The following is a 12,276-nucleotide window of genomic DNA, read 5'->3' as shown; positions in this document are numbered from 1 at the left end:
AGCTCTTGCATAAATAAAAATAAATCTTTAAAAAACAAAAAGAGCATCTAATCAGAAAATGAGTACCAACAGAAGAAAAATGCACACACAGAGAGACAATACACACAACAAAAGAAATACAAAATATAATTTCAAAGATTCAGTCATTTGAAAAAGAAACACAACAACAGTACAAATGCAATTGAAAATAACAGAAAATTCATTTTCTCTTATCAAGCCAACAAAGATTTAGGCAATTAGAATACAAAATAGCAATCCTAAGTTCTGAGGAGTACAAAAAAAATTGATAGGCTATTTAAAGAAAAGAAGAATCTGAAGTCCGGAAAACATCTGCAGATATGACCCAGTGATTCTACAACTAGGAATTTTTTTTCTAAAGTAATCATTTAAAATGGGATATAAAAATCTAACAAAAAGGATGACCCAAAAGGATTTATAAAAGAAAAAAGGGAAAAACCCATATATTCAACAATAGGGGATTGCTGAAATAAATTATGGTGCATCAATACAATAATGTACAAATCAACTTTAAATTGATATTGTACATTTATTACATAAGGCACCTTTATTATAAGGGAAGGTTTATGGTACTAAGTGGAATGAAATACAAAGAGGTTCAAAGCAGTATGCACAGCATTAAAAAACATTACAAACATGCATAGAAAATTATAGGGAAATATATAACAAAATGTTAACAACGGTTAGGTCTAGGCCATGGCATTACTGGAAAGTTCATGAAATTACTAGAAATTTTTACTCTACATCATCTAAATATGCTCCAGTAGATACATATCAGCTGCATAATTAGTAAAACTGTTTTATATTTAAAAAAATTCCCTTCTCTGCTCATCTCTAGGGCACCCCAGAGCTTACAGAACATGCCTGGGTGAACTCATTCAAGTCCCAGCTGTGACAGTGAGGCATAGCTCAGCTTGGGCCGCTCACACACACACAGCCCTGACCTCTGGCCTGTCTCCTCTTCCCTTCCATTCCTGAGACCAAGCCCAAGTCTGGACCTCGTGCTCCCAGGCCTAGAACACCTGCTGCTCCCCGCTTCTGCAGATCCTAAGCATCGCGTGTCACCATTGTAATAATCCTCTGCTCCAGAATCGCCAATAGCTCCCCATTTCTTAAGGGATGTACATCAAATATCTCAGCCTAACATTTAGTGTTCCGAGCCTCTGTTGACCTCGTCGCTGCTATTCTGCTAAGTAAACCCCCATCTCCAGGCACATGACCAGCATTCCCGACACTTTGTCTGGATCTACCCTGCACATTCCACCTGCCTCCCAGCTTCTCCGAATCTCACCCATCCTTGCAGGCCAGGCTCTGGTCTTCCAGGCTCCCTCAGCAAGAAGCCTCCAGGGGTTGTCGTATGGTGTGCACGGCTTTTTCCCAATCCCTACGGTAACTGATGTGCTCAGTTTTCCATTTGACAAATGATGGCTGAGGACCCACCAGGCACTGTTCTGGTGACTGGGAACCCAAAAGCGAGTCTAGCTTCCACCACCTTGGAGCTCACTGTCTAGTGTGGAAGCAGACATTGAGCGAGCAATCACACGAATGCACACACCCAGTTACAGACTGCATGTGCCCTCCAAGAAGCCAAGGTCATGAGAGATTCAGGAGATGGGAACTGATTAAGATAAGGGTCGGGAGCAAGAGGAAGAGGACACCTGAGCTGAGTCCTGGAGCATGGGGCAGAGCGTGCCCAGGCAGAAGGGAGGACGTGCGGGAGGTGGGCAGGTAAGGGGAGGAGTCTGGGTGGGTCAGAGGGACATACTTGCCAACCACTCTCACCCCACGTGCAATGGGCAGTCATTCATGGGTCCTACATGGGTGTGATTTGACAAACATGATAAGATGTGAGTTTCAAAAAGATCACTCCGCCTGCCATGAGGAAAACGGCTGGGGGTGGCCAGCAGGAGACAGGTTCCAGCACTGTCACAGGAACCCAAATGGGGCCTGGCAGGAGCCTTGGGCCCCATGGTGGCAGCAAAGACAGAGGACTGGAGGGGTTACATTTGGAAGCAGAAAAGGCAGCACTTGGGTTGGGAGGCTTGAGACAGGGAGGGAGAGTCAGCTGTTTCAGGGTGAAGCACCCGCCTGGTCGCTGCAGACACAGGGCCCAGCCCTCTTTGACTCACCGCAGACTCGGAGCCTGGGGTAGAGGATGGGACACCAGTGCCAGCTCCACTGGGAGGAGAACAGGCCCAGAGGAAGTGAAAAAGAGTTGGGGAGGAAGGTAGCCTGCTCCTGGGCCTGCTCAGGCAGGACTCAGAGCAACGCAAGGCCAGTAACCCAGGTGGGAGGAAGGGAAGGAGGCTGGGTGCAAATTGCAGGATGAGCCAGAGATAAGTGGTCCAGCTGGTGGAGCGGGCAAGGACTCCGGCTGAGCATCAACACTCCAGCGCGGGTGCAGGCGAGCTTGGGAATATTTATTGGTAATTGACAGAAGTGGCTAGAGGGTGGCGTGATCACAGATAGGTCTGTAACCAATCAGCGGGAAAGCTCGGTTCCTGTTGCTATGTTTGCATCCAGGCAGAACTGTCTTACGAGCAGGCTAGGAGGAGACCATGAGAAACCTGCTAATATGCGCTGGGTTTATCTGTCATCCTCTCCCTGCCTCATGGATGAGAGCGAGCGGGCTGCGGAGCAATAAATTATCACTTGCCACATGCTCTGAGATCCTAAGAGAACTCTTTGCTGCCCTGACAGGGAGAGAGACGCGTACATAAGCCGCTGAGAGACTGTCACTAATAGGGAAATTCTTTAAGGGGGACCAGTAAGAGCAGTAATAATAACAGCAAGGAGAGGCGCTGGTAACAAATGACTGCCGGCTAAACACTTCAAGTTCACTACCTCATTTCATCCTCCCATAAACCTACCGGGTAGTTTTTAATACCATTCCCATTTTCCGAAGGGGAAACTAAGCTTCAGAGAGGTTACAGCACTTAGTCAAAACCACACAGGCAGTGAGGGCAGAGGCAAGCTCCACACAGCCGCCTGATGCCCAAAACGGTCTCTTAAACGGTGGTTTCACCTCTGCTCTGTCACCTGCGCTGCCACTCACTGAGAGCCTGCGTGGGGAACATGGGCCCTGTAAGTCCTCTGCCCTTGAGATGCCAGCCCCGACGTCTCCAACACACCCGACAGCCCGGGCACTCTGCGCCAGCTCCATGCTGGGTGCTTCGTCCCTGTTGGCTCGTTTAATCCTCATAATAACCCAACTTGTATACATCCGTATCCGCATTTTATAGATGAGGAAGCTGAGATCCCGGAAGCCTAATGAAAGTTTAAGCTGGTTGCTCAGGGTCCCACAGCCATGAAGTGTGAGTGCTGAGATCTGAACCCTGGCAGTTTGCCTCCGGAGGCCTGTTGCTCTGTCCCTCGGCGCTCTCAGAGAAGTGTGGAAAAGCAATGCTGTTGATGTGATTAAGCACTGTTTTCTTTCCGTTTCTGTAGAATTTAATCCGTAATTAATTTAAGGCACGCACTCTTCACACATGACAAGTTATTCTGGGGACATAAAATTATAGCAATGCTCCATATTGAGTGCTTCTATTTGCTAAGCACAGCACCAGCGCCTTTCACACAACAGTAAGGCTATGAAACAGGAGCTTCAATTAACCACAGAGAGATGAGAAAACTGAGGCTTTAATGGCTGAAGGATTGCTCTAGGTTTCAAGGCTAGTAATTGACAGAGTAGGGGAGAAATCAGCCTGACTCCAATGCTTGGGTTTAGAACCATCAGGCTGGGGAAGAGTAGGGGCCCAGCCCAGTGTTCCCTAAGAGTGGCCGGAGCAGCCTGATAGGTGGAAGGTCCAGAACTGACCACAGGGGGTGCTGCTGAATGAGCCCTGTGACCTGTCCACACTCACCGTCTGTCAGGGAGGAGGCCAGGGCTGAGCTGGCCACTCCAGGGACAAGACCTGAGGTCTGGCTGGTACCTAGCTCCCCGGCACCTGGTGCATGGCCCTGCACGTGCCAGACGCCCTACAGATCAGGGCTGCTGTGAATGACTCTGGCACAATTATGCCGACCCCCTCCTCCTCTCACTGTGTGGCATGGGGATTAGAGAACACTCCCCCAACACACATGCCACCCCCAGGAGAGGGTTCCAGACACTGATCACTGCAAAACAGGTTCCGCAGATGTCGGAGTTGGGGACCTGCATTGGATGGTAACACTGGACGTCTCTGTCTGCAGAACTTGAGGTCTGTCTACAGAGATGAGTCACTGTGGAAAGCAAAGGAGCATCAATGTGGGACCTAAGTCTAGGGCTTAAGTCGGTTTCTCCACATGCAAAATGGGAACCGTTACAGCTGCTTGTCAGCTCTGGGGCTGGGTTGAAGGCCAGTGGAGTGGTATAGCTGCTGTCATTCAGCTCTTGGAACATTCTTGTCCAAAAGAGGCCCAAGATGCATTTCCCTTCCCAGTCTCCCCTCTCCTAGACACTGGCTACCCCAGCTGAGTCTTGGCCATGGCTGGGACCTCTGCCTTCTGTTTGGCATCTGAAGGCCACACTCTCCCTGCCTGCTTGGCCGAGCTGCAGCCTCTGCTCTGGCAGCTGCGTCTCAGTTACTCAGGAGACAGACAGTGCATTCCTCTCCCAATTCTGCCTCTGGCCCATCCTTAAAAAAGAAAGATAACTTTATTGCATTACGACTCACATAAAATTCACACCACATACAATCAATTGTTATCTTATTACAAAACCCAAATTCCTCTACAGTATTTCAGCAAAGGAGCTCAAGAAGTATCTGTGAACGCCTGTTCTGCTTTCTTTTTTTTTTTTTTTTTTTTAAAGATTTATTTATTTATTTATATAAGCACTGGGTACAGTCAGAAGCGCGGGAGGGTGAGAGAATTCACCAGAGCCAGAGTGGGGAGCAGAGCAGGCAGAAGGACCGAAGTACACTGCTGAGGGGAGCAGCGGGCGGCAGGAGAGGTCTGCGCGCCATGCGGGACCCTCCTCTGGTGGCCGGGGAGCAGCCGGGGATCGAACCGGTGCTGCAGAGGCTGTGGGCAGCTTCGCAACCCAGCTCTCAACCGCTGTGCCACTGGGGAGGCCCCTGTTCTGCTTTCTAATAATGTACATATTAATCATCAAGCACCTGCCTAGTGCCAGAATCTGTGCTAAGCACTTGACATTGTGTCATTTAACCCCTGCAGCAACCCTGAAAAGTGAATAATAGTGGTTCTTTCCAAGTGAGGAAACAGAGGCTTAGAGAAGTAAAGTAACTCACTCAAGGTCACAAAGCCTTGCGCAGGTGGCAAATTTTAAATCTAGGTCTATCAGGCTTCAAAGCCTGTGCTCTTTACCACCTCGCACCTGCCCCACTCCATTGCAGGGGGTGAAATGTTGGACACTGAGCTGCGCTAGATGCTGTGCTTGGCACCTGGGGTGTCCGCTGCTGGAAACCAGAGGAGCAGTGCCCGAGACTATAGGCTCCCCCCAGCTCCACTCTGCGCACTCCACTGGGCCAGGGAGGCTTTGCACTCTGGGCTGACAGGGAACTTGGAGGTTCCTTGGGCCATGAACCCAAGTCACATCGGCCCACATCATCATTCCCGCATTCAGCAGACATCCGCAGGTGCCCACTGGGCTTCGAGCAGTGACCAGAGAAGACACAGACTCTGACCTCCTGGCACTGGACTTCTCAGCCTCACAGCAGTGCCATGAGGACTGCTGCCAGGAACGGCCCCCAGTGTGCTGTCCTAGCGGACTCTGGTGACCCGGGGGAGAAGGGCCCGTGTGGTAAGTTTACTGTGTCTTGGAAAGATGGAGTCAGGCCCTGAACACCAGGCAGAAAGTGTGGGGTGGGAATCCAGACTTCCTCATGAGGAAAGAGCCAGCTCAGAGGCCAGCACCCAGCACCGGCTCCTGAGCCATAAGCCACCAGGGGCCCCTGGCTGTCCTATATGCACACTTCCTTACGACGTGTGTATTTATCTGGATGAACACACAGCAGCCAGGAAGGCCCTGGCATCTATCAAGGCACCAGCTGAAAAGCAAAGCTGGCCATCAAACTTCCCTTGTATTGAATAAACTCAAAAGGCTGTACAGCGCTTTACAGTTTACAAAGCACTTTCATGTCATTTAAGCCTCAAGTAGACAAATACTGGTGACAAAGCTGCGGAATCATATGCCTGCAGCTTAACTAGGTGGGGCCACGCACCTGCCACATCTCTCCTGTTTTCTTGCCTGAGGAGATTTCCTGTAGCGCTCACAAGTGTGCACAGGGGCAGACTAGACCTACAGGGAAGTCAGTACCTTGTGGAGTGGCGCAGGTCGTATTTCCCCAAAGTGGCTGCAACAGTACCCGCCACTCCACTGTGCCTTTTTAACAACGTGGCTGCAATATTCCTGCCATGGAGGAATGGGCTTGTGTCCCCTCTGCTTGAGCCTGGGAGATCTTGGGCTGATGGAGAAAGTGTGACATACAGTTTCCAAAGCAAGATCATAAAGGGCAGCCCAGCTTCCATCCAGCTCTCCTGGGAGGAATCATCTGCTAAACAAACTACACACAAGTCCTCGCCTCTAGCTACCATGTTGTGAGGAAGCCTAACGACCCTGGAGAGCCCACCCAGAGACCACTTGCCAAAAGGCCAACTGGTGTCCCAGGCAACAGCCAGCCTCAAGCATCAGACTGGTGACTGCAGCAGCCCCCTGGGGATTGTAGCCCCGGCTTACGGAGTCACTCCCAACCTGAAAGTCTTCCCAGCAGAGACTCGGGCCTGGTGGAGCTGCCACAAAGCACCTGTGCTGTGCCCTCCCCAACTCATGAGCTACAGCAGCACCACCATAATACAATGGCTGTGCAACACCCCTGAGTTTGGGGTGGGTTTTTGCCCAGGGATAGAAGCTGGAAGAGGAAGGACAATGAAGGATAACTACCGTTGGATTCCAGTCAACTATTCCCTGTGCAGGTAATCTTGGGAAGCTTTCTGGAAGGTCTGCAGAGGCCTGGTGGGGACAAGACCCCGCCAACTAAAGCAGCCACCTCGACTTCACTGCCTTTGTGAATTTCCTTCTTCTCTGTGTCATTCTCATGGTTCTCCCACCCTGCTTCTTGGGATCATCTCCCCAACAATCCACACTCAAGTCCTTGGCAAAGTCTCTACTCTCTGAAGGCTCCATCTACCAAGAGCCTCCTGCCTTACAAGACAGCGGTTTTGTGACTTTCTCCATTTTGCAGATGAGGAGACTGTGGCATGGAGAGGTGAAGGGACTTGCTCCAGGCCACAGGGACTTGGAAGCAGGGTGAGGCTCAGAACCCGGGCCTTCCAGCTCTGAATGCAGCTGAAGAATGTGGACTCTACATTCTTGCCAGGAGAAGCCCTCAGAAGTTTTGCAAAGGTTGTTCTCAGAGGCTTGGTGTTGGGACAATGTCATTTGCTGTCAATTAACCCTTGGTCACGCTTACAGTATCAGATGTAGAATGAAATGGGACAGCTAGGCCCCTCCAGACAGAGACCATGCCAGGAAACTCCATATACCTTACTAGTCCCAGGCCAGAAGAAGCTCACAGACTCACTCCCACTTCACAATCATTTGATTTTAAAAAGCCTCCTGTTTTATATCACCAAAATAGATTGTTTATTGGTAAATATAAATGTTACAGTTTAAAATTTGCTTTGAAGGTCAGCATGAAGATATGCTTTCAAGGGCCTCCCCTGGTGGCACAGCAGTTGAGCACTGGGCTGCAAAGCTGCCCGCGGCCTCTGCAGCGCCAGTTCGATCCCCGGCCACCGGCAAGGGTCCCACATGGTGCACAGACCTCCCCTACTGCCCACTGCTCTGCTCAGTATGTATTTCATTGTTCTGCCTGTTCTGTTCCCCGCTCTGGCTCTGGTGAATTCTCTCACCGTCCCGTGCTTCTGACTGTACCCAGTGCTTGTATAAATAAATAAATAAATTTAAAAATAAAAATAAATAAATAAAGATATTCTTTCAAGGAGTTCCTATGACTATATGTCAGCCACTATTTTAAATATGTTAACCCATTAGGAACCATCCTCATTTACAAATGGGCAAACTAAGGCACAGAGAAATTCAGCAACTTATAATGGCAGAGAAAATGGTAAAAGTGATGCCAAAAGGGGTAAAAGTAAAATTGCAAATGGTAAAAAACTTACTAGTTTGGTCAGCCTCTGAGAGACTAAGCTGTAAGAAAAGACCACAGACCTGTGGAACACAAGGTAAGAAGATGCTGGGGCAGAAACTCAGGTGCCCAAACACAGGTGAAGTGGGTGTGGGGTGAGATGGCTGATGTAGACCAAGCAAACCAGCTCTCTGGACCCAGCAGGCTGCAACCCAGCAGGCTGCAACCCTAACGTCCAACATCTTCACTCTACAGATGAGAAGCTGAGGCCCAGAGATGAAGGAACTCGCCCAGGGCAACACAGCCTGAGAAGCCAGGAACAGGTCCCAAACTCTCCTGTCTGCACACCCCACCTGCAGCAGAACGGAGATAAGCACTCAGAAAAGGGCGGGTGGGATGTGTGAGATTTGAAGCCTCAAGGCAGGTCCTAGAAGAGGGCTTCTAGTTAGACCCCTTGAGAAGTTAGGCTATGACTGGGATAGGATGACAGTCTGCTCCTTAAGATTTTTTTTTTTTAAGATTTATTTATTTATTTATACAAGAACCAGGGTACAGGTCAGATGCGTGGGAGGGTGATAGGATTCACCAGAGACAGAGCCGGGAACAGAACAGGCAGACTGATGAAATACACTGCTGAGAGGAGCAGTGGGTGCAACAGGAGAGGTCTGTGCACCATGTGGGACTCTCGCCGGCTGACCGGGATTGAACCGGCGCTGCAGAGGCTGTGGACAGCTTCACAGCATGGTGCTCAACCGCCTGCCCCACCAAGGGAGGCCCAAGATTTGGTTTTAATATGTAACCAGGAAATGCAGTGTCCTCCCATCACCCGCTTCTAGACACATCCATTCATTGAGATCAACATACTGCTGTGGTCCTTCCAGAAGCTGTTCCCTGCTCAGGGCATTCCAGACAGAGATGCTCGCCATCGCCCTCTTCTGGCCACTCCTAGCAGCAGCACAACCTGCAGAGAGGCCATGGGGCTGGGAAGCCTCGGAGGGCTGTGCAGTTGCACAGAGCTGGCCGAAACCACACTTCCAGGATCCTCTACTTCCCAGCCTTGCTGCCTGTCCCATCTTGGTAAGAATCACAGAACACACATCCCCTGTTATCCAACATTTTCTCCAAAATTACTGGAGAAAAATGAGGTCCCAATAGGCACATCTGACTCAAGGTTATTCCTTTAGCACTGAGACTCAAGGTGGGGAGCTCCCCAGACTGACCTATGCCTCTTTCACCTGGATCTGCAGCGTCCAGACCAGCTGCCCGGCAAACTGGAGGGTTGAGGCCATTCCAGAACCAACTCGATCAGCTCTCCAGTCCAGGTCGCAGCTGCCCACACTTCTCCCTGGGGGGCCTCCAGCTCTCATCCACTGGCGTTCAGTGTCTGCTGGTGCAGGTGATGGTCAATCCACCTGCCTTGCCCCCACCCCATTTTCCCAGCCTCAGTGTCCCTCTTTTCAGGGCAAAGTCACCATGCCACAGTCACCATCCCAAAGTCACCATCCCTGCTCATGAGCCAGGTCCATGAGGGACCTCCTCATTCAGGGCACGCTCCCTGCTGTTATCTCTCCAATTCTCAGGGGCCAGCTCTGCTGGTCACCTCCCTATCAGCGCCCCACAAGGTACAGCAAGAGTTGGATGTTCTGGAGGAATCTTCCCACTTGCTAAGATCAGACCCCCTGAAGCCTGGTTTGACCCTCAACCTTTACAAGATTCTCATCTCACAGCCTAGTTCCTGCCCAGGCTTCATCCAGTTTTGATCTTCCCAATGCACAGCCTTGACCACCGTCATGGCAGTAGCAACAGAAATAGTTATGGTGCCACAATCGTCACTCCATTCGCAGAGATTTCCCATGTATCATGAGTCTTCCTGTATTTACTGCCCCCAATTTAGAGATGAGGAAACAGGCTACCACAGGTCTCCAGGGAGTGAAGGAACGAGGGGCTGCTGGCCCACGGCACTCTCAGACCTGCGCCACCGCAGCACCTTGAAGCAGCACCTTCTGAGGCTGGAGGCTGTGCTCTTCCCTCAGGTGTGCCCACGCCTGCAGGTCGCCAAGAAGCCAGCCGACCAACTTGGACACAAACAGCGCCACCAGCGGACCCCCGGTACCGGCCAGGGCCCACCCGGGCCTCTGAGACCATCCTCTCCCAGGATCCTGTCGTAGCTGGGAGCGCCCCCCAATCCATCGGCGCGCTGCAACTGGCGCCTGGACCTTCCGGGGCTGACGCCTCAGCTATTTCGGCGCTGAAGCCGCACCCTCGAGGCTCAGGAGTCAGTGGAGTCGGTCCGTGGCTCCTGGGAAGCGGGAGCTGCGATTTGTGCCAGAAAGACCCGCGCGTCCCCGGGAGCCGCTTCCTGGCGGGATTAGTGCACCTGCCGGCTTCTATCTCCACCCACACAGGGCGACCCCAGGGCCCCAGCCGAGCCCAGGGAAGTTCGCGGCAGTTTGAGTGGCCCACTCCCTCGCTACCTTTTCTTTTTGCCTGCTGTGAAGCGTTTCGGTTTTTATTCTCTTCCCAAGAGTAGCCACACGATCTTGGGAAAGTTTGCGCTAAACTTACAAATGCCGTGAAACCCGAGCCAGCAACTCCATCCGAGCCCGGGGCGCCGCGCCCAGCCCGCTCCTCGGTCCCCGCAGCGAGCGTCAGGCGCGGCCGGGCCGACCCCCGGCTGTCAGGCGGCCGGGGCGCCCGCTCCAGCCCCGCGCGTCCCCCCGCGAGCGGGCGCCGGCCCGGGGGGTTGTTGGGGCGCACGCCCGCGAGCGCGCCCCGGTGCGCGCCGCAGCCCAGGCCGGGACGTCCCGGTCCAAGGGCTTCTCAGCAGTTCCTGCGGGGCATTGTGTTCCCGGGGAGCCCGGGGACCTCGAGGGAGGGGAAGGGAGACCCGCCCCACAGACGGCAGCGCCGGCTCGCCCACGACCTTATTTACATTTCAAAGGCAAACTTCTGCCGGACTTCCCCGGCGGCGGCGGCGGCACCTACCGGCTTTGCACGGGTCGTGGTAATGCTCCAGCTGCCGCTCCGCGCTCTCCGCGCCTCCCGGGGCCGAGTCGTCCGAGGCGGCGTCCGCGCGCTCCCCGACCCCGCCGGCGTCTCGGGGCAGCGGCAGCAGCAGCAGCAGCAGCAGGGCAGGCGGCAGCAGCGGCGCAAGGACCCCGAGCGCGGTGGCCCGGGGCATGGTCGCGAGGGGCCGGCGGAGACCCCGGGAGTTGCGGGCGCGAAAGCTCGGTTCGGGCGAGGCACCGCGCACCGGCTCGGGTCGGCGGCGACTGGGACGCGATTACGCGCGGCTGCCTGGCATGGCTCGGGCGCGGAGCGAGCAGAGCACGGCGCCCCCTCACGCGCCGGGGCGCCCGGGAAGCCGACGCGCAAGAGCGACCTGCCCGGCGGCCGCGGCTGCAGCGGCTGTGACTGTGGCGGTGGTGGGAGCAGTGGCCGCTCCGCCCCTCTCCACCCGGGCTGGACCACACAGCCCTCGCCAGGGGCCCGGGGCAGCCAATCACTCAGGCGCCCCAGGCGAGGCCCCTCCTCCTCGCGGCACCTCCGCAACTTCGGAGGAAGGGGAGCGAGGTGAGGATGCTGAAGGCAAGGACCCCGGGTGCGCGGGGCTTCCAAGAGCCGAGCGCGACCTTCCCCGGACGCCAGCCTCGGCCTCGGCCTCGGCGAGCACGGCTGCTGAAGACCAAGGCTGGTGGACTTCCCGCCTTGGTTTATTCTCACAGCACACTTCACAACTCCCGGGTGCACACGTGGGCGAAGGCGGGCAGCAGTGGCAAGAGCTCGAGCGCAGAACCGGCACCAGCGGGCTGTGCGCTTTCGGACAACCGTTCTCGGCGGGGATAAGTGAATGTCTCTCTGATCACTCAGAACGCAGGGGGCGGGGGTAAAGGGTTATGATTCTCTCAATATTCTTAACATCCCCGTGCCCTGCCATGAAGGGTGCAGTGCTGCAGCACCCCCACCAAATCTAGTGGCTGGAGATAGGTAGGAGGAATGATTTAAAAGGACTGTTTCCCCTCGAGGTGATCCTAACCGTTAGTAAAAATCTAAGCTGCTTCACACTGGCTGCAAGATTGACAAATGAACAGCTGTACGAAGTATTTGTGTTAAATTACAGACATTTTATTAAAACACCATTATAACCTGATGGAGTAAAAATGACCAG

General features: G+C 53.4%; 1 protein-coding gene across 1 annotated transcript in view; it reads right to left on the bottom strand.

Moving 5' to 3' along the window:
• Positions 1-11,289, bottom strand: part of TLL2 (tolloid like 2) — a 98,274-nt gene extending 86,985 nt beyond the window's left edge. The window contains exon 1 of the mRNA XM_037497099.1: positions 11,094-11,289. Within this exon, the coding sequence (XP_037352996.1) occupies positions 11,094-11,289 (196 nt within the window). The remainder of the gene's footprint in view (positions 1-11,093) is intronic.
• Positions 11,290-12,276: the final 987 nt, after the last annotated feature.

This window comes from Talpa occidentalis, unplaced genomic scaffold, assembly GCF_014898055.3.
Source record: "Talpa occidentalis isolate TD23 unplaced genomic scaffold, MPIMG_talOcc4v2.1 talOcc4.8, whole genome shotgun sequence".
In the NCBI taxonomy this organism is placed as follows: Eukaryota; Metazoa; Chordata; class Mammalia; order Eulipotyphla; family Talpidae; genus Talpa; species Talpa occidentalis.
The sequence above is the reverse complement of the archived record's forward strand: the minus strand, read 5'-3'. Positions and strand labels throughout refer to the sequence as shown.